General features: G+C 34.7%; 3 protein-coding genes across 4 annotated transcripts; 2 read left to right on the forward strand and 1 right to left on the reverse strand.

Annotated features, from left to right (window-relative positions):
• The first annotated feature begins 501 nt into the window (after positions 1 to 501).
• On the forward strand, positions 502 to 11,186 carry LOC112050094 (uncharacterized). Its single transcript, XM_024088245.2, has 4 exons — positions 502 to 665; positions 4,155 to 4,289; positions 6,758 to 6,919; positions 10,991 to 11,186. Exons 2-4 carry the CDS (start codon positions 4,170 to 4,172, stop codon positions 11,141 to 11,143), a joined length of 435 nt encoding a protein of 144 aa, XP_023944013.1. The 5' UTR covers positions 502 to 665; positions 4,155 to 4,169; the 3' UTR covers positions 11,144 to 11,186.
• LOC112050092 (uncharacterized) lies at positions 6,926 to 10,448 on the forward strand. 2 transcript variants are annotated; one of them, XM_024088240.2, is made up of 7 exons: positions 6,926 to 8,324; positions 8,449 to 8,817; positions 9,166 to 9,231; positions 9,303 to 9,365; positions 9,509 to 9,589; positions 9,666 to 9,725; positions 10,221 to 10,448. In XM_024088240.2, the coding sequence occupies exons 1-7, from the start codon at positions 8,319 to 8,321 to the stop codon at positions 10,353 to 10,355; spliced, it is 780 nt and encodes a 259-aa protein (XP_023944008.2). In that variant the 5' UTR covers positions 6,926 to 8,318; the 3' UTR covers positions 10,356 to 10,448. The 2 variants fall into 2 exon arrangements, with proteins under 2 accessions (XP_023944008.2, XP_023944009.2); XM_024088241.2 differs by having other exon boundaries at positions 9,666 to 9,729; positions 10,221 to 10,339.
• LOC112050093 (farnesol dehydrogenase) lies at positions 10,953 to 20,193 on the reverse strand. The gene is made up of 7 exons (XM_024088242.2): positions 20,032 to 20,193; positions 17,707 to 17,840; positions 14,827 to 14,992; positions 13,377 to 13,518; positions 11,855 to 11,984; positions 11,454 to 11,579; positions 10,953 to 11,239 (listed from the first exon to the last, which is right to left on the reverse strand). The coding sequence occupies exons 2-7, from the start codon at positions 17,836 to 17,838 to the stop codon at positions 11,195 to 11,197; spliced, it is 741 nt and encodes a 246-aa protein (XP_023944010.2). The 5' UTR covers positions 17,839 to 17,840; positions 20,032 to 20,193; the 3' UTR covers positions 10,953 to 11,194.
• Positions 20,194 to 21,501: the final 1,308 nt, after the last annotated feature.

The following is a 21,501-nucleotide window of genomic DNA, read 5'->3' on the forward strand; positions in this document are numbered from 1 at the left end:
AGGTATTAAACTAATTAGGTATCTACATATTAATTCAACACTTTTTCTGCTATGTAAAGATATAGAGTACTACAACAGTGTATAGTAATGATATTGTTGCATTAGATATTTATCTGTAAAAGTCAAAGTCAAAATTCATTTATATGAATAAGGCTTAGTTTACAAGCACTTTCGAAGCGTCAGGTATTAATAGATATTACTAAAATAATGGTGATAATAATAATTTATAAACTCTTTGTTAATTGACAACTGATTTTACGAAGTACTAATAACGAATTTATAGACAAATTATTTAATTTACTTCCCTTGCAGAATAGGGGGTAAGATTTCTTTAATAAATAATAATCACTTAGTACATTATTAAGTAAAATGTGACGTACAGGTACGTAAATATCACAGGCGCAAAAATAATAACATTTCGCTATAATTAAAACCACTTCGGACCTTGAGCTCCACTGAACGACCCAAGAAAACCTCAACTCGATTTACTTTCGTGTTATTGCTAACAAGTTCGTGTACTGTGACACATACATTATTGTACTTGGTTATTTAATACTTTTTGTTAAATAATTTAAAGTGTCAATTCCACAGCGATTCCTATTTTGTGTTTGTAATTTTTGGGATTGTCCTGTCTTACGTAAGCTTTGCAATACAAGGTTCATAAGGTAAGTGTTATAATGTTACTTGAACTTGATGTTGTTTTAAGAGCAAAGTTTATATTTAAAACTGATTTTTAATAGAATTATATAGGTACTTCCCTACATGACAGAACTTCAATAAAAAAATTTAATAAAAAATACAACCGACTTCAACATCACAAAAATGTTTCTACTAAACTAAAAGTGAAAAATAACAACGTATGTGCTATCTTCTGATCAGCATGAATGCGGTACCGTTCCTGAAAATCCTAAATCTTTAAAGTGTAGACGGCCTGATTTTTTTTATTTAGAAGGTAGAACATACGAAGTTATTTTACACTTTTTAGTTTAGTAGAAACATTTTTGTGATTTAAAAGTCGGTTGTATTTTTGAGAGCAGTGATAGCCCAGTGGATATGACCTCTGCCTCCGATTCCGGAGGATGTGGGTTCGAATCCGGTTCAGGGCATGCACCTCCAACTTTTCAGTTGTGTGCATTTTAAGAAATTTAATATCACGTGTCTCAATCGGTGAAGGAAAACATCGTGAGGAAACCTGCATACCAGAGAATTATATTCATTCTCTGCGTGTGTGAAGTCTGCCAATCCGCATTGGGCCAGCGTGGTGGACTATTGGCCTAACCCCTCTCATTCTGAGAGGAGACTCGAGCTCAGCAGTGAGCCGAATATGGGTTGATGACGTGTATTTTTTAATATTTTTTTTTTAAATTTAGTTTTCTTAGTGATAGTGAGTAAGTGGAAAACAATATTAAACATTTTGATTATAAAACCGCGATGTTATTTTCTTACACTGATTACACTTATTTTTCTTATTACGTAGAATCAACAAAACCAAATTTAAAAATACTACTTTAATCTTTACTCGTATACATCAATCCCCGTTTAAACGAAATATGAATATTCTAAATCTTCTTTGTTTGTGTTGACAGTGACGACCCATCTAGATGTAAAGTTCTTATCAATATAAACTAATCAAGCCCAATCACTGTAAACCTTTGGGGCGCTCACTTAGCTGTCTTTCGTATTCATTACTAGACCCCTTATGACAGTCACAACACATCAAGATGTAAAGGTCTCATCAATACAAATTAATGAAGCTCAATGACAGGATAGCTATTGTAACCCGTTAAGGAGTTCCCTCAAAAGTCCTTCGTCTTCAACACCGACCCCAAATTACAGGCACAACACACCTAGATGTAAAATTCTCATCAATACAAATTAATCAAGCTCAATCACAAGATAGCAACTGTAAACTGTTGAGGAGTTCCCTTAAAAGTCCCTCGTCTCCATCACCAAACCCCTAATAACAGTCACATTTCATCTAGGTGTAAAGTTCTCATCGATACAAATTAATTAATTCCAAACAAAAGGTAACTGCTGTAAATCGAAGAGGAGTTCCCTCGTCTGTGCTTCGGCTCCATCATCAGATTGACACCAGAACTTCTTTGAATTGTAATGCTTTAAAATACTTATTATTTTATTTTATATTATTAAACATTAACAAACGTATAAAACGTACAAACATAGTGTACTCTATAATAATCGAACGTTCCCCTCGATTTCTCCTGGATTCCATCATCAGTTCCTAACATGATTACAATGGGACCAAATTGAAAACAAACCCTATCAAACAAAAAAAAATCAAATCGGAGCCTGTAGCAAAGTGGCACGTCGATTCTCTTTCTACGATCGCTAACGCTTCGAAAATTCAAAAATGGCGAACCTTGGCGAGTTATCTTTCGGTGTACCTTGCTCCTTCATCTAGTACGGTCGCTAGCCAATTGGACGGCACTGTAAAGGTGCTGGCTCCAGTTTCCTTGAGAAGATCCGACCATCTGGTTAGAGATCTACCTCGTGGCCGTTTGCCTTTCACAAACAAACGTAGGAAATACCTGCTAATGCAAAGGGATGTCTTATAGTGATAGTTAATTTGTTGAACGGAAAGCGACAAGTCGGTTTGGCAAGTCAGGTGGCGCAACTGTAACTTCCGTAGTACGGATAATCAGGGACCTTCGTACTATACGCCCACATATACAGGCAGTGTGTTTCATTCAAAAAACAAATATTTTTAAACTTAAACGTACAATATTTTAAACGAGAATCGAATACACATCAGGGACGAGGATAGATATCAATTCAACATCTTTATAGTGGGGTTTCAAAATAAGCCGATAACTAGCCTGTATTGAGGGGTAAAACAAATTAAGTAGGTTTTTTTATTCTTTAAAAGTTAGCCCTTGACTGCAATCTCACCTGATGGTAACTGATGATGCAATCTAAGATGGAAGCGGGCTAACTTGTTAGGAGGAGGATGAAAATCCACAACCCTTTCGGTTACTACAAAACATCTTACCGGAATGCTAAATCCCACTGCCAAGGGTCACTGGCAGAGATCTCTTATAGAGATAAGTGTTTCCTTGTCCACTGTTTTTCTTTTTACTTTTGTGTGTTACTAATATTGGTACAAAATAAATAAAAAAAAATAATAATAAATCGCTTGAATAAGCTTAACTTATTGAAATATGCTGTGAATCGTATCTCTGCGTGACTTGATCAGAAACGAAAATGAGATCCCCACAAAATATAAAGTTACTCACATATCTTTAGGAGTTGCAAAGTGTAAATGGCAATGGGAAGGGCACGTAGTTCGAAAAGCCGATATACGTTGGAGTGCCAAGGTGGTGACCACGCATCAGAAAGACCTACCTAATTGACGTCGTCGGACTTAGTGGTCCGACGACGTCAATTAGGTAGGTTGCAGGGAACCACCGGATGCTGGCGGCTCGGTACCGTGCTCTTTAGAAATCAATGTCTGGCAGTGGACGTCCATCAGTTTTTGATGATAAAAATGACCTATAGCTCTAAATAAGAACTTTTTGGCTGGTGGGAGGCTTCGGCCGTGGCTAGTTACCACCCTACCGACAAAAACGTACCACCAAGCGATTTAGCGTTCCGATACGATGTCGTGTAGAAACCGAAAGATGTGTGGATTTTCATCCTCCGCCTAACAAGTTAGCCCGCTTCCATCTTAGATTGCATCATCACTTACAATCTGGTGAGATTGCAATCAAGGGCTAACTTGTAAAGAATAATAAAAAAAAAGAATGCTGAGCAACCCAAACCGAGACTACTCATGATAAATAAGCAGTATAGATGATGTGGTTTTGAAACCTCCTGTATAAATACCTTGAGGACGGAAACCCTGTGTCGTTATAAGATATTACTTGCGGTTAACGTTAGACCAATAACCGTGTAAAGACTGACAGAGTAACATCAAAGTATTGCAGGGGTATTAATAAATTAACTAAATCTCTAACTATTAGTATGATTTATAAGCAATTAGGTACATAAGGCAGGTGCTTAGTTGTAAGTTACTTGCGGAACACTTAATTAAGCAATTGCAAATTCGGATTCCTAAGAACGTAATTAAGTGATTAACTAGGTTATATATAAAATTAATGCAATAGCTTTGGTTTTGTGTAATTGATATTTTGTAGGTGCCAGTTAAAGTCATGGGTCGACGAAGCTACGTTGGTGCCCTCTTGGCTCTATCCTTGATAGCCAATGCGTTCAGTTTTCCAACAAGTGAATTAAGAATAAAAAGACAATCGCCAGATTCTACCGATTTAACAGTAAGTGAATTATATTATTACCTTATGTAAATGTATCATCATTATCAACCCATATTCGGCTCACTTCTGTGCTCGAGTCTCCTCTCAGAATGAGAGGAGTTAGGCCAATAGTCCACCACGCTGGCCCAACGCGGATTGGCAGATTTCTCACACGCAGAGAATTAAGGAAGTTCTCTGGTATGCAGGTTTCCTCACAATCTTTTTCCGTCACCGTTGGAGATAATTAATTTCTTAAAATGCACACAACTGAAAAGTTGGAGGTGCATGCCCCGTATATCAAAATATAGAGTACAGTTTTAAAAAGACATGTTAAATGTTTATAATAAATACGACTATGCTATGTGGAATGTTTCCAACTTTTACGGCGTTCGTAACGTTTATTGACGCACGCTCCCGGGAAGAAATTGTTTTTTTTTTATTTTTGTCATTTATGAAGTGAAAGCTTCGCAGTTTTTTTGTTTTTTTTTCCCGGGACGCACCAGTGTAAGTGAGATTGTGGAGTACATTTTACAATTTTTTGCCCCTGTAGGTCGGGCCCCGGTATCATTGATACGGCTGATACGGCGGTAGCTACGCTCCTGCTTTCACGCCTAAATCACTAATTTTTGATTCCGATTTAAAATAATCTTTTACCAATGGCAGTGTGTAACTACGTATTTTCATCCCCCTATTCCCAAAGGCAAAAGTATTACGGACTGTGTTTAAAAATAGTTCATATTTACGGAATAGTATTATAAGTAGGTATATGCTGCAGCATTTGTCGTAACGATTACCCGTAGTTTTAAACAGGATTATTTTGTTGAAAATGTTTAACCAAGGCCGATTGATATTCTCTTCGAAAAATAAAGCGGAACAGACTATATTAACGAACAGGAAATATAAAGCAATTCGGATATTCTTCGTTAATAAAGAAGTTTTACTTATAGGTTAGCCTTGTTTTATAAATTGTATAACTGAGTGTCATTTAAAAATATAAAGGTAGATAAGTAATATTAAAGTAGGACGTAACTTTCTCTTTATGAGTATACCTGACAATACGAGGCAGGTTAACTAGAATTACCCAAAGTTGGTATTTATGAGTGGATAACACTTACGAGTAATGCATTTACCGATACCGATGGCTCTCATAGATATGTCTGAGGGTCATTAAATATACCACAGGATAGTTTCGTATAGTAATTTTGACATCATCGACCATTTCATTCACTCAATTCGTACCACTTACTGAAATAACATTACTTACGCCCTTAAGTAAGATGGATAGTTGCACACGATGGTTTTGCAAAAGTTCGTTTTGTTTTTAATTAATTTTATGTTTAACATTTTTTTAATTTTAACCATTCAATAAGCCACCGAGTGGTAATCATACCACCGAGATTTATAGCATTGACTCGATATTTCCTTGAAATAACCTTTTTATTTCTTATCTCATATAACGAAAAGTTATCTCATCGCAGTCAAGTTTAAACTTACGTCCAGCAAATGAAAACATGTCTCGTGAAGATTTTTTTGTAAAAGGTGACCTTAATCCAACGTAAACTACTTTTTATGAACCTGCGTCAATAACAAAAAAATAACTTGCTCTAGGTAAGTTCCTACCTGCCCAACCTAAGTATCATTTTACTTTCGGAGTTAAACCAGAGTAAATTTATATTAAACCAATAAAACCGTATTCTTTTGGATCACATTTCCATAGTAGCTCCCTATGTAGTAAATAGTGATTTTATTAAGGACTTAGGTACCTACCTACTAGCTTACAATGAGTTTACATTGAGCTTCTGAGGAAGGTTGATTTTAATAGATTGTACTAAATACTGCCACCGGATGTATGCATGCCTTGAAATCATTAGGCGTGTAAAGACATTAACATAATAATTATGTTGCAGGTATTATTACGAAAGGTCTAACTAGGTATTTACAGATTAAAATAGTTGTTATTATCATAGCTGTGTTTATAGATAACTAACAGATTACACAGACTAACAGCCACGCGATTTTGCCCGCATTTGGTCACATTCCTGTGAGAAAACGGGGATAAAAATATAGCCTTCAACATTCACAAAACAAAACGTGGGTCTCTATCATTAGATCCAGAGATCCCCCTACAACCTCACATTCTTTACTTCTTCATAATATCACCTAATAGTATTTGTGGTTACTATGCATCGGAAGACGATTATTATGCCCACAGAATACAGTGAATTGAATAAATGCATACTAGCTAATAGGTAAACATGACATGGCGACCTCGCACTATAGTCGCGGAGTGTTGATATACCCGCTCACTAGGTGGAACCGACGACTACAGTGGACGTCCATCAGCTGATAATAATGATGATGATGATGATACTGATGATAGCGATTACGACGATGATGATGATACTGATGATAGCGATTACGACGATGATGATGATGCTGATAACGATGACAATGTTTATACTTATGATTGATTTTGTTTATGATTTCAGAATACCGATTCAGTTGTTAAAGATAACAATGATATCGATGATGATGATGATGACGACTTCCCCACATACCCCCAGAACGACTCGTCGGGCGGCGGCAGCAACTTGTTCAGCTTGCTCAACTTAGTGACTGCTTTCCTTCCAGGATCCAGCAGTAGTTCCGGTGTAAGATTCTATTGTTATTGTCACTTTCAAAGCTAACTGCACACACGCATTAAAATTGTCAATATATTTTATATCATCGATATAAATCGTTAGATGGCCCCCTATATTAAAGAACTCACAATGTTATGTCATTACTCAAAGACGTGACGCACATCTTAACTTAGTATGCAACAAGCGCATGCTGTGACTTAAAAATATTTTACAGTTTTTTCTCGTTTAATTCCTTAATTATGCCTTCGTGATAATTTTGGAAGTGTAAAAACACAAGCCGCAACACGAATAAAATGAGAAATTTGTTACTTTTCATTCGTAAGTATTTGCGAAACCAATGACAATTCCGTGACGCTTCAGGGCCCATCTAACGATCTACGATCGATGTTTTATATTATAAAACAAAGTCCTCCACTACGTCTATCAGTCCATTTATTCGGGATAAACTCAATACCGCTGAACCGAATTTCGTGCGATTTTTACCAATAGATGGAGTGATTTATGAGAAAGATTTAAGTATAAGTTTTAGTAAGAACTTGAGATAGGTATGTAGATAACTGTTGTGTTGTATCGGAAAGACTCTTTCAGATATAATAAAAAAAACACATGGTGGGCTATACCAAAGTCGCAGACCTTTGCTAGTTGTAAATAAAGTAAGGTATAACATTGCCTAAAGTGGTACCTACCATAGAGTGAGTTGCTTCTCGGCAGTGTTATACAATAAACATAATTGAGCCGTGATTGCTCAGTGGATGAAGATAGACCGTGAATGGCTCAGATTCCGGAGGGCGTAAGTCCGAATCCGGTCCGGGGCATGCGCCTCTAACTTTTCAACTATGTGCATTTTAAAATGTACTGTGTAACTGTAAAAGTTCACACACGTAGAGACGTGTGTGAACTTTGCCAATCCGCATTGGGCCAGCGTGATTGACTATTGGCTTAACCCCTCTCATTCTTAAAGAGACTCAGCAGTGAGTTTAATATGGGTTGATAATGATGATAATATTTCATAATAGAGGTGTGACTAAGCAACCTTACGCTATTTTGTTGACAATAATTATTGTGTGTGTGCTTTTAATGTGTGCCAATTGATTTTACTGTGCATATTTTAAACATTGCCAATTTTTTGCGCATGATTTTTTCCTTATTTTCGTACTTAAAGGTGGTTGTGTACCTACATAATAATAATACCTGTATATTTTTAATATTAATTTAAGATTTACTTAACACACCAATTTTATCACGAAATGATTAATTTCTTATTCTGAGTGACAATAGCAGATATTTTCCTGTTCACTGTAATCGAGCACGTTCGTTTTTATTAACACGACCTTGGAAAGTGTGTGAACTTTGAGTGAGACCTAACTATTCGCACTTGCAACACTACTAGGTCGATGCACTTGTGTCGATGAAGGTAAGTCATCATCACTTTATATACCTACTAATTAAACTGGCACAATATATTCTATTGAAATAAATATACATATTACCAGTATTACTTATTAATAAACACAGATTTACATAATGATTTTTTCTAGAAAACAATTCAGAAGTTCTTAAAAGAAATTGTTAAACGGAATAAACCCAAGATTATTATTCGAAGACAAGTTACTAATTATAACGAAATCGGCAATGATTACGTAAACGATTTGAAGCCGCTTCCAAATAAAAGTAACATTGAACTCGAAAATTCTGAAAGCGAATCAAATGAATCTGAGCAAGATAGCTCAACTGAAGAAAGTTTGGAAAATGAGGAGGATAGAAATCAATCGAATGGCGATTCTATTGAACTTGACAACGACGATGGTGATGATGATGATGATGATGATGATTATGACGAACCTCCAGGCGGAGGAGATGGTCAGGGTGGTGGCATCTTGGGTCTTCTTGCAGGGCTCAGTGGTGGTGTAAGTTCTCAAACTTATTTATTGTCTCCAAAGGTTATCGTAGTTAGCCCGACTACGGCAATGGCAAAAGAAAGGGTTATGGTTTTTAGCAGTCTATGTGTATGTATGTTTGTATATATATTTACATAACTACGTTGTGTCTACTATTCTAAACATTTTGATAAACAAGGTGTTGTACCATTTAGGACCTGTATTTTAAACGAGTTTTTTTGTAGTTGGGTTACAGTAATTTAAATTTTTTTTTTAAATTTACATTTATCGAATTCGCTGTTTACAATTCTTTAACACACAGTTCATACTGTACTTTTATTTACTAAGTAATTTAATGTATCTATATTTATATTCTAGGAAGACGGACAATCTGATTTGGGATCACTTCTAGCAACAATAAGTGGTATTGTAGCAAATCTTAGCGTAAGTATTTTATATATCGTTTGAAATGGAACAGTTTTTGACAAATTTGTTCTAATTTTATTATATTTTAGGGCGACGGTATCGACCTCAATGCTCTAATTGCCTCTGGAATTGGACTTTTTGTTGGTTTATTGGTAAGTTTGACTATGGCTGATAAGATTTGTACATACAAATCATTGTTTATTTTTTTATTCAAAGTATTAGCAGACGAATTTTTAATACATTTTTAGTTATGAATCATAATATATATACATATTAAATTAAATATAATTTTCAGTCTGAAGGCGAAGAAAATCCAGGAGAAATATTAGCTGGCTATCTTTTGACATCATTAGATACAATCACTGGTGGCGGTGCGGTGTGTAGTGTTTATTTTCCATGAAAATTATATAAATTGTATAATTCGAAAATAACAACATTTTGTCGTATTTCAGCAAAACAATGGAGCCTTCTTTGGAAAATTCCTAAGCAAATTAATAAAAGGCACGAGTGCTGTGAGTAATAAACGGTTTTATAAATAATTAACGTTTTTAAAAAAGCTTTTATGTCTTTAATTGCTTTGCAATTAATTTTTTTTTATGATTTACGAATAAGTACCTACCTAATAGAAAACTCTTTGAGCTATAAATAGTTACTACACCTTGTAGTTATTTGTTTTTCGTTCGGTTTTGTTATATTTGAATTAATAGAAAAGTGGTTGTGAGATAGTTGAATTAGAAAGTTATTCACTTTTTCATTCGCATTTTGTCGATAACGTGACAAAAACACCACGGCTATTTTAGAAAGTTTTATTTACTCGCTACTTTGCTCGCATGTTTTTGAATCTGTAAATCTAAAAAAAAATTATTTAAAACAGTTTTATTTTTAACAACGTGTTTGCAAAACTTCAGGTTGATCGCTTGAGTACTTAAAAAATGAAATCATAAAAAATAAAAAAAACAATAAATAAAGTTACTTACGTATTTATTAACACCAATATAAAATTTTAGGGAGGTGATCCCGATGCAGATTCAGAAGAAAATAATATGGGAATGAAAGATTCAGCTGGATTCTTCTTAAGTTTAATAATGGGTCTACTTGGAGACATGTCAAAAAGCAGTTCAGGATCGCATCCCATGAGATGATTGTGTTGAGAACGAACCATTATTATCGTACTCGAAGCTAGATAATATGAAAATACCTATATATTTTATATTATACTTATTTAAATTATACTACTTGTTTGGTTTTAATCAGTGATTACTTTTAATGTTTACTCCACTTTTTTATTGTTTAAGCATCTTCTTCTAGTAATAGTTCTAGTAATGGAACGGTTCTTTGTTTTGGTTTGATCAGGAAAGTACCACTACGGTGCTAATTTCTACCCTGAAGCAGTATTCCAGTTTGAAGGATTGTTGATGTTTATTTAATTACTTTAAATATAAGAGGCACCTATGCCTCAAGTTGCCGGACACAATACAGCATTTTATATCATGTGTTCCAAAATGCGTGCCATCCTGTATTAATTAAGGGCAAGGATTGTACCTTATATCAGAGGGGATGGTCTTTTACAACTAAAAATATTAAATAAAATAAAATAAAACATTTATTCATTCCCTGTCTTCCTTACTTTTCTAGTCCTTACAAATATAATTTGTTCTTCATTTATAATCACAAATAACGCGACCTTTCTTGTATCTATTAATATTCTATCTATTTTACTAACTAAAATAAAACATGTGTTGTTGTATGTACTTAAATATGTATTTTCGTTTTACAGAATCAAGAGAAGACACCTGAAGAGGAAGGGCCGTCACCTCTATGGACTTTGAAACTTGACATCTTACGAGCTATATTTCAATTCGGAACATCTATCCTCGGACTTGCCTCATCATCATCCTCATCGTCTGTATTATCTGCTTCATCCGGTTAATTTTAAAGTGCCATAATAATGAATAAAGAAATGGAATATGGTTTATGTGTTTTATAATTTCTTTTCTGCCGTCGATAGCATTTCGAGTTCGGAGATCTGCAATCAAAAAATTATTTTGGTCATTCAAATTTGCAACATTTATTCTTGACGCTAAAATATGTTAACGAAGATAAAGTAAAATATTTTGAAATATTTTGAAGCTCTGAATCCCTCTGCTATGATGTGGGAGGCCTGACTAGATTATAGTTACTGTTTAGATTATGATTATAAATTATGTTCAAACAACTAGGTCGGTACTATCAGTACTTACATTCACGTTTGGTGGTGTGGAGAGAACATAAAGAATTGCATCAGCCACTTCACCAGGCTGTAACATTTGCTGATTGGGATCATGGCTAACAGTCATTTCAGTTCGCACTAGTCCAGGGGAGATACTCTGAAACCATAAACCACAACCAATATATATAAGGATCCAAACTAAACTTTATTATCGTCTATTTCTTTACCTATATAACGACACATGCAAAGAATATCACGGTAACTCATATTTGGTAACTTTAAAAAGTATGGAAGAAAAAGTAAAAAAATCGTACAGATTTCTGTTTGGTCTTTTTTCCGTCTAACCTTGTTGGAAATTAACTAAACTTTCTCCCTTGAGCTACCAATCAATTTTTTAACAAGTAGGGCAGCAATATGAATGTAGTTCCTTACCGTTACTTTGATATTTCTTTTAGCGTCGGCCATCTCGTTAAGCAGTGCAGCGGAGAAAGCAGTGACTGCGTGCTTGGTGCTCGAATATACGTTAAAGTCGGAGTGGAATGGTATGTAGTGACCGGCCACACTGGAATAACAACAAACAACACGCATGTAAAAAAAGAAAGTATATTGAATAATCAGTTAAAAAACAATATTCCTAGATGATAACAAAAATAGTAGGTATATAGGTAAGTTATGTCAGCTTTGACTTTGACTAATATAAAATTAATTCAAATGGTGGTTATAAAAACAATACTAAGGATAAGCTAGCCTAAGTTGCAAATTAAGCTAATTATTTATCTATTAAGCATTTATTATAATTATTTCGGTTATAAAAGTATCTATTTCGGTTAAAATATCTAAAGAATTGAAACATCAGCACATAATATTATTACAATATTGAAAGAATGTTGTATTGATTGGATAGAGTTGTGCTTATACATAAATCATGTTACATAAAATTATTTTATTTATAGCTAAAAATCTCCTACGAAAGGCGACGTTATACAAGTAGAGTTTAAAAAAACATCGTTTGCAGACGTGTCTAAACAAGTAGGTATCTTTACAACTGAAAGGATCAAACAAAATACATAATTTTCAACTTGTTTGAAATATCTGTCATTTTCAACTTATATCAATAATATGTAATTTAATTTAGGTATCAGACGCGTAATACCTACCTTTCAATATTTCTTTTAGGTATTTTTTGTGTAAGGGCATAAGATTCAGTACTTTATGCAGGTTCGTATTGGAAATAAAAACACTTAAAATATTCAAAGTCAGGGACCAGATAAAACCATTTGCTTATCTGTTTCTGTTGTTATTATTTTTGGCCGGTTTTTTTTTTATATTTAAGCAAAACGAATTTATTATTTTTCACAAACTGATACCTGCGACTTCGTCAGCGTGAATTTGAAAGCTTTTTTTTTTATTCTGTTTAGGCAAGCGCTTAGCAATGACGCCGGATGATAATCTAGCCAGATACCAACGATATAATAACTACGAATATCTCCGCAATCTATTCTATGTGTCGATTTTTTGTGTCGAATAATTGTGTGTTTTTCAACGAAAACACACAATTATTATCACTTTACATAGAGTGACATTAGTATAGTAGGGATAGTTAGAGGTAGTAACGTTATTTCATCGAAAATCTGGTTTTATTTAATTTCGTTGAAATAATCATGTTTCGTTGAAATTTCATAGCACTTAATGTAAAATGGTGCAGTCAAGCTCATTTAGTCGAAATTACAATTTTAGATAATCACAAAAACGAAAATACGATGAAAAGCTATGTAGTGTACCTTGGTGTATCATTGAAATTTGAATTGAACTGAAATTGTTTTTTTTTCAATTTCAGGCTATGCGCCCCCGCGGCTTTTATTCCTTCCACCTTGCCAGTAACGACAATTTTTTCCAGATATTTTTTTTCTTTTTTTTTAGATTGTCTCCGTCTTTCCTGGCAATTAAGATTTACCTGTTAACATTTATAATGTGACCATCGAAATTGCGCTTCCTCATTGACGCCACAGCTTGTCTGGTACACATGACCATTGCTCTATAGTTGACGTCCATTGTAAGTAGTACGTCAGCATCGCTCAGCTTACCATCTGTGGCATCTGAAATGATTGCATATCACAAAAATTATATTGGATAGAAGCAGATGTCAATTGCAGTGTTCCATTAATGAACACTAGTGGACGACCGCGACTTCGTCCGCGTGGAATTTAGTTTTTCACAAACCCCTCGGGAACCATAGATTTTTCCGGGATAAAAAGTAGGCTATGTGTTAATCCATGCTCTATATATGCTATATCTCAATACCAATTTTCAGCTAATTCGTCTAAGTAGTCGAGGCGTGAAAGAGTAACAAACATTCATATCATTAAAATCAATAGTTTTCGCAATTCTCGGGAAACCATGGATTTTTTCAGGATAAAAAGTAGCCTATGTTTTAATCCAGAGTAAAATCCATTTCCATTACAAATTTTAGCCAAATCGCTTAAGTAGTGGCGGTGGCGGAGGTGGACTATTGGCCTAACCCCCTCTCATCCTGAGAGGAGACTCGAGGTCAGCAGTGAGCCTTGATAACGACGACGTAGCAAGCAACTGGTTTGGTAAACTACCCTCCTCCCAACTTGTATAAATAACGAGGTTATTTAAAGTTGACCAGCTGTTTTTTTCTTCTTCTTAATGTGCCTCTCCGACAAGCGAAGGTTGGTGGTTATTTCCAGTTAGCTACCAGAATCAAGAATTTTCGTAAATAAAAAAGTTGAACTTCTCACCGAGATGAAGATGCTCACGAAAAATTAGCTTGATATTAATCAGTTGTAACAAATGTCCTCGGATCCCGGACTATTTGGGACAATTTAATTTATGTTTATTTGCAGATAAGTTTGCCGATCGCATGGCTCGAGTAATTGAGGTTCCGATCACTCCGATGAGGCTTATACGTGTTGTATGACATTTATTTAAGGCAGCGTTTCCCAACCTTTATCAGCCACGGACCCCTAGGAAATCAAGCACTGTTTTCACGGACCCCCTAAATAATATAAACAGCAAAAAAAATCTGATTAGGTATTTATTTTAGTTGTTACAGATAAAAATAACTGTTTATTATGAAAAATATGAAAATAAAATAAATGTAAAGGTTGGTGTTGGTTTATTGCAACTAAATCAGTGATATTTGGGTTGATGTTGCTAATAAATTGTAAATTCAAACCAGTGCAGTAAGCGTAGCGATTACGAGACATTAGCGTTTATGCGCGCCGAGTATGTGATCCCCATACACATACTCGGCGCGCGGACCGCAGGTTGGGAAACGATGACTTAAGGTTTATTGGTCCGTAAGGAAACTATGGACCTGCCAATGCTTTATTTTTGAATTTGTTCAACAAAATATGAAACTAAGAGCATAAAGTTTTCACCTGTTATCTTTCCAGGTTTAAATATTCCAGCGTTATTCACGAGAACATCTGTACCGCCAAATTTACTCTCCACCCAGTCAAAGGCTGCATCTATTTCTTCTACTTTAGAGAGGTCGCATTGTCGAGAGTAAATCTTGCCCGTTCCCGTTACTTCCGAGTTTAGGTTCTGTAACAAGTCAATAATTGAGAAAACATACATAACCGAACGTAGAACCTCCTCCTTTTTTGGAAGACGGTTAAAAATAAATAAATGCTCGCATCTAGTCATCCGCTTCGCGTATTTTGACTAGCGGACGCCCGTGACTTCTTTTGTGTGAAATTTAGTTTTTCACAAAACCCTCGGGAACCATGGATTTATCCGAGATGAGAAGTAGCCTATAATTTAATCCATAAAATCTAAATCCATTCCAATTTTCAGACAAATCGATTCAGTAGTTGCGGCGTTAAAGAGTAACAAACATCCATACTAACTTTTATATTATTAGTAGGATAGCGATTAATAAATAATGTTTTTCTCATGTAGTTTTTTTTATTTAGTCCAGATTTTAAAAAATGTTTTGTTAAAACACGGCCTCCGTGGCGCAGAGGTGTGCGCAGTGTATTTACAAGACCTGGGTTCGATCTCTGACTGGTGGGATGCTTCGGCCGTGGCTAGTTGCCACCCTACCGGCAAAGACGTACCGCCAAGCGATTCAGCTTTCCGGTACGATGTCGTGTAGAAATCGAAAGGGGTGTGGATTTTCATCCTAACATGTCAGCCCGTTTCCATGTTAGATAGCATTATCACTTACGTACTATCAGGTGAGATTGTAGTCAAAGGCTAACTTGTAGACAATTAAAAAAAAGCTGAATGATGTCTAATGATATATAGGTACACGTAAGTATACTGTTATTCCCAGCTTTTTGTGTTTATGTAAGTATACCCCTATTCTTCGAGCTGAATCGACGAAACAACACATTATATTACTATTACTATTAGTATTACTTATAATAACTTAATAATCATGTTACAGAAGTAACTGGAATCACGAAGTTCATACACTCCTAGTAAATTCCATTCAATAACCGTGTCCTATTAATATGTACAAAACACAACAATGTTTATTGTTTATACTTATGTATTGATCACATTCTTTAAATGATCTTATATCCTATTTGTAATTATAAATAACACAAGGTTAGCTTTAATTAAGACTATGTGTATCTTACTTAGAAAATCTTACTACGCAAATCTGGTATATGTAGACACTTACATATACTTAGGTAAACAAGTTTCACTTCATCATAATAACAACATAGAAGAAATTTGTAGAAGAATACACATAAGTTGGCAAAAATACTGGGCTCACAGGGAAATAATGAAAGGAGATATGCCGCTTTCATTGAAAAAGAAAGTAAGTAATGGATAGTAGCAATGTAAGATATAAAATAAAATGATGATAAATCGCGCTATTTTTAATTGTAATTTGTAAGAATTGTTCTTGATTTAAAAATAATTATGAACATAATATTTTAAGTCCAAATGGGCCTCACTTATCAGTCACTTGATTTACACATACATATAATATGTACCTACATATTATATGTGAATTAAAAGGCTACCATGCAAGACGTAAAGTGCAAACACAGCAAAGACTTTAGGTGAGATCGCTGTAGAATCAAAACATTTTTATTCATCCACGGCAGAGGTCTTGAACATGATAATAATATACCGTGGAAATTGGAATCAGTTTATAATGACATCGAAGGGAATTCACAAACACGTTCTACGCGGACGTCATACAAAACATTCGCCTAGAAACTTTTTTTTAAGTAAATACTAATTTTAATAGAGAAACATAGCATATTAAATGAGTGATTAATTTCCTAGTGTGCATCTTTCTCTTCAATCGTAAATGCTTTACGACGTTCAGATAACATTTTTTTACATAGGATGACACTAAAAACAATGTGTGACATTCAACTGTTAGTTCCTCAATGAGATTCAAAACAAAAGAATCCACGTGCTGAGTCGACAAATTTTGCCGAAGGTTTAAAGAATCATGTCAGTCATATAAACGGACAAAATTTATTAAAAATGGGTCATAATACGGCATGTCACTGTAAGCGAAGTCATTACATCCGACTTTGTTAAAAAAAATATATATATGAAAACCAAACTACGTTGTGTAACTACGTCATAATTAACGGATTGCACTGCAGATTTGTATTACTTTACTATAACTACTTATTTTTTTTTTATTCTTTACAAGTTAGCCCTTGACCACAATCTCACCTGATGGTAAGTGATTATGTAATCTAAGATGGTAGCGGGCTAACTTGTTAGACAAGGTAGTTTGAAGACAACCCACACCCTTTTCGGGTTGTACACGGCATCGTACCGGAACGCTAAATCGCTTGGCGGTATGTTTTTGCCGGTAGGGTGGTAACTAGCCACTGCCGAAGCCTTCCACCAGCCAAACCTAGACCAATTAAGAAAATCTCAATCGGCCCAGCCGACGATCGAACCCAGGACCTCGGTTTTGTAAATCCACCGCGCATCGTCATCAACCCATATTCGGCTCACTGCTGAGCTCGAGTCTCCTCTCAGAATGAGAGGGGTTAGGCCAATAGTCCACCACGCTGGCCCAATGCGGATTGGCAGACTTCACACACGCAGAGATTTAAGGTAATTCTCTGGTATGCAGGTTTCCTCACGATGTTTTCCTTCACCGATTGAGACACGTGATATTTAATTTCTTAAAATGCACCCAACTGAAAAGTTGGAGGTGCATGCCCCGGACCGGATTCGAACCCACACCCTCCGGAATCGGAGGCAGAGCTCATATCCACTGGGCACGGCTCACACCGCGCACATACCACTGTCAAAATCTAACTTACATCAATTAAGTGTGCCCTGCGAGCTACACCTACAACTGTCATTCCCTTGTCCGCTAGTCTCACAGCCAGGGAAGCACCGATGCCGACACTTGCTCCAGTTACTACTGCTACTTTGCCTGACCAGCGTTCCATATCTGTTGGAAAAGTCAATTAAGTGCCATAAGATAATACAGCGTGCTCAGAAAATAACACTAGGGAAAATTAATTCAAAATGTCTAAGGAACATATTGTGTACATATAAATGAATATTAAAAGTAAAGCGAGTAAAAACATATTTCTTACAGATCTAATAGATCTTAAATCCTTATATTATGACCTAACTTATACTAAGTGCGGAGTGCCAGCAGCCAGTTGCAATATCTCGTCGATATCGACACTCTTACCACTACAAAACTTAAAATGCAAAAAATTATCATGGCGTTTGTTACATGGATAGTCGAAATAATTTTAATTACTCTATATGAAAACATAAAAAGTATTTTTAGTTACTTAAAAAAAAATAGTTCGGATGTGGACTTGCCAACACCTTGTATTTATAAGAAATACACCGCACCACTCTGTGTATATGTTAGGTAGGTATATTTATTTACAGGGAATGGGACGATAAGGATATTATGGACCTGCCAATGAATAAGTTATATCAATGAGTAAACATATCTTTTACTATAATGGCACCAACCATAATGAATTTAATAATGACAAAGATGCTTGGAGGCAATTGGATCGGCTTTCATCTTCACACAAGAAATAGAATTAATATAATTTTAATTATTGATAAAATAGATATTGAAAATAATGATGATTTTAATAGAACAACTGTTGAATTTAATGCCTACCTTACTAAGCAGAACGTGCCTTTCGAACCGATCATAGTCTCTAAAAATAATCAAACTGTATGTTTCAAAAGTTTTTGTAAACCAAGCATAGTGAAATAAACAGCCCCTTTATCCAAATGGCACGTCGATTCTATTTTCTACGACAGCAAACGCTTCGAAAACTAGAAAAACGTATGGGAATGACATTTGCTATCGATAGGTCACGTGATCAAAATCTGTCATTCCCATACATTTTTCTAGTTTTCGAAGCGTTTGCGATCGTAGAAAGAGAATCGATGTGCTACTTGGTTACAGGGGCAGAGCTTTGAAGTTTTCGAATTGATGGCACTGATTTATAGTAAGTAAATATATTTGTTCGGTGACCCTATGACTTTACTTTTTGAAATTGATTAAATAAAACACCATCTAGGATAGGACCATAGCTCTAATATCACTTAAAACAATCAATACAAGCACAATTTCTATAGTTAACTGAGTTTATGTAACTAGGTACCTACGTAGTAGAAAGCGACGCATTATTATTATCATAAATAAATATTGAACTAAGATATTTCTAAAGAGTCTATTTGTATATCTAAATCGTTCTGTATTTTATCCGTATTGACGGCTTTCCGAATATAACTTATGTAACTATTTAACAGGACCCGTAGGACCTTGGATACTTTACTTTTGAAATAAGGGGAAGCATATCAACATTCCGGTCCTATAATATTTATATTTAGATCTATATAAGTATAAATTCAATGAAAAATAACGTACGTACTTATTATATAAATAAGTGCTGTACAAAACCACTTTCGCTTTTTATTGTTAGATAACAATCAAAGGAATAAGCGTTTTGTATCCATTATGAAACGTAATCTACCTTTAAATGTACTGGTTTCTTTGATAAATGAAAAATCCAAAAAAGGAACTTAAGTAGGTAGGATAAACGAAAATGAGCATACTGATGTAGGCTACCTACTTTGGTAATGGAAAGGATTAGTTTAAAAAATATTTAAATGTTTAATGGAATATATTTTAAGTTTTATCATTTGTTTATTGGTCAAAATCAAGAACATTGCCTTCTATACAAAAAGGCGCTCGATATTTAGAAGGTTTTATATGATAAGCATTGGGGTTAATGAACTCAAGATATGCGGTTATATCGAGAGAAATCGTTATTTTTGGAGACAAGTTGTAACGTAGGTTTCATACAGAAATTATGAAAAAGTGTTCCCACTTACTGTTTACCCACTAAAGTGTAATTAATTGTACCCCTTTTTTGAAATTATATTAAAAATTAAAAAAAAAGTATAGGTATCTTAAATACCTTCTCTTCTTAAGTCAGATTTTTGGTGTGGGATGCAGAATTATTTTACATGTAATCTACAAGTATGTCAGATTTGAAAATGGTTAAAATGGATAATGTTGCGTGTACCTATTTGGTCAATATAATATATAAATAAAAGTTAATTGATTTTAAATATAAAATACAAAATCCTCTTACTTTTTTATATTAGTAGTAGATACAACACTTAATCCAGTAATAACAAAAATATTTTTAATAACTTTAAGTACGCAGTTTTATCCGCACAAATCACTTTTAAAATGTTCCACTACGAGTAACTCAAGAACCACTGTGTAGTGTGCACAATCACTCAACTGTTGAAAGTTAAAACAACTGATTTCACATCGGAGTTAACTAAGTGGGAGGTAGCGGCAACTATCGAACTTTTCCATAAGATGAACTAATATAATATTATAATAATATAATCACTAGGTGGCCCGGCGAAAGCGAAGGCGAAGGCGAAATCTAAATCAGGATTAATAATAAAATTTTAATAAAAAAAATACAACAGACTCCAAAACCACATTAAAATAAAAAGCGAAATATAACATCATTATAATATGGTCTACCTGCTGATCAGTATGAAGGCGGTGCCGGTGATGTATTAATTGAAGCTGTGAAAGATTATCATAAATATTTAGATTTTGCAGACGGTGCTGTTTCATGTAATCCTTTCAGAAACGGCTTAAATTAAGACAACTACATTATCAGATCGACCTTCATAAAATCGTAGTGCTTTAAAGTAGGTAAATGGAAAAATTTACGAACACACTAGGTACCTAAATAATTTTTGAAAGTTCCTCTCAATTTCTCCAGGATACCATCATTAGATCTTGACATGATGGCAATGGAACCAAATGGGGAGTATACAGTTTAAAAGAAGAACAAATTTTTTGAAATCGCTCCAGGCATCTTCGAGTAATCGGTGTACATACATAAAAAAATACAGATCAAATGGAGATTTTCAGATAAATTTTTTAAAGTCGGTTAAAAATAGCGGCTAAATAGAGCACTGTACTACCTATTTAGAAATATAATTAAATCGGTCGAGACGTTTTGGAGGAGTACGGTCTCAACGACCGTCACCAAGACACGATTTTTGGATTATGTATTAGAATTACGAGTAGGTGTCAGATTTAATATCTACTTTACGTCTAAACCAAATAGTTAAAATATTTAGAAACATCTACGAATATTCTTTTAAAACCGAACCACAGTAGATATAACAAGACCGAACCGAATTTATTTACCTCAATTATTTTTTACCGAGATGATATGAGATGCTCATACCCATTTTCTCAAAGGGTATGTGAGCTTCTCTTGAAATCCTGGCCATTTTATATAACATTATGATCTAAATGATAAGTAAAGGTAACCGTTACTGACTAATTTATTAACAGATAGCTCAATGGATCAGATTTGGTCGGTTGGAAGTCATCCTCATCGGCCATGGCTAGTTACCATCCTACCGACAAAGACGTACCTACCGCCAAGCGATTTAACGTTCTGGTACAATACCACGAAGAAACTGTCAGTTCAGGGTTATGGATACAATGAAATTTTTCCTATCTCCTTCAAGCTCGCTCCTATTTTAGACTGTATGGCGAGACCGAAGTCAAGTTCTCTTGA

The sequence above is a fragment of the Bicyclus anynana genome, chromosome 8, assembly GCF_947172395.1.
Source record: "Bicyclus anynana chromosome 8, ilBicAnyn1.1, whole genome shotgun sequence".
NCBI lineage: Eukaryota > Metazoa > Arthropoda > Insecta > Lepidoptera > Nymphalidae > Bicyclus > Bicyclus anynana.

Bases quoted from the DNA above. Each gene is read 5' to 3' on its own strand.
- LOC112050094 (XM_024088245.2), top strand. From the start codon at position 4,170: ATGGGTCGACGAAGCTACGTTGGTGCCCTCTTGGCTCTATCCTTGATA. The intron at 4,290-6,757 runs GTAAGTGAATTA...TTATGATTTCAG, and splicing joins CAGATTCTACCGATTTAACA to AATACCGATTCAGTTGTTAA. The intron at 6,920-10,990 runs GTAAGATTCTAT...TTCGTTTTACAG, and splicing joins GATCCAGCAGTAGTTCCGGT to AATCAAGAGAAGACACCTGA.
- LOC112050092 (XM_024088240.2), top strand. The intron at 8,818-9,165 runs GTAAGTTCTCAA...TTTATATTCTAG, and splicing joins TTGCAGGGCTCAGTGGTGGT to GAAGACGGACAATCTGATTT. The intron at 9,232-9,302 runs GTAAGTATTTTA...ATTATATTTTAG, and splicing joins GTATTGTAGCAAATCTTAGC to GGCGACGGTATCGACCTCAA.
- LOC112050093 (XM_024088242.2), bottom strand. From the start codon at position 17,838: ATGGAACGCTGGTCAGGCAAAGTAGCAGTAGTAACTGGAGCAAGTGTC. The intron at 14,993-17,706 runs GTAAGTTAGATT...GACTTGTTACAG, and splicing joins GCAGGGCACACTTAATTGAT to AACCTAAACTCGGAAGTAAC. The intron at 11,580-11,854 runs GTAAGGAACTAC...TTATGGTTTCAG, and splicing joins AAAGAAATATCAAAGTAACG to AGTATCTCCCCTGGACTAGT.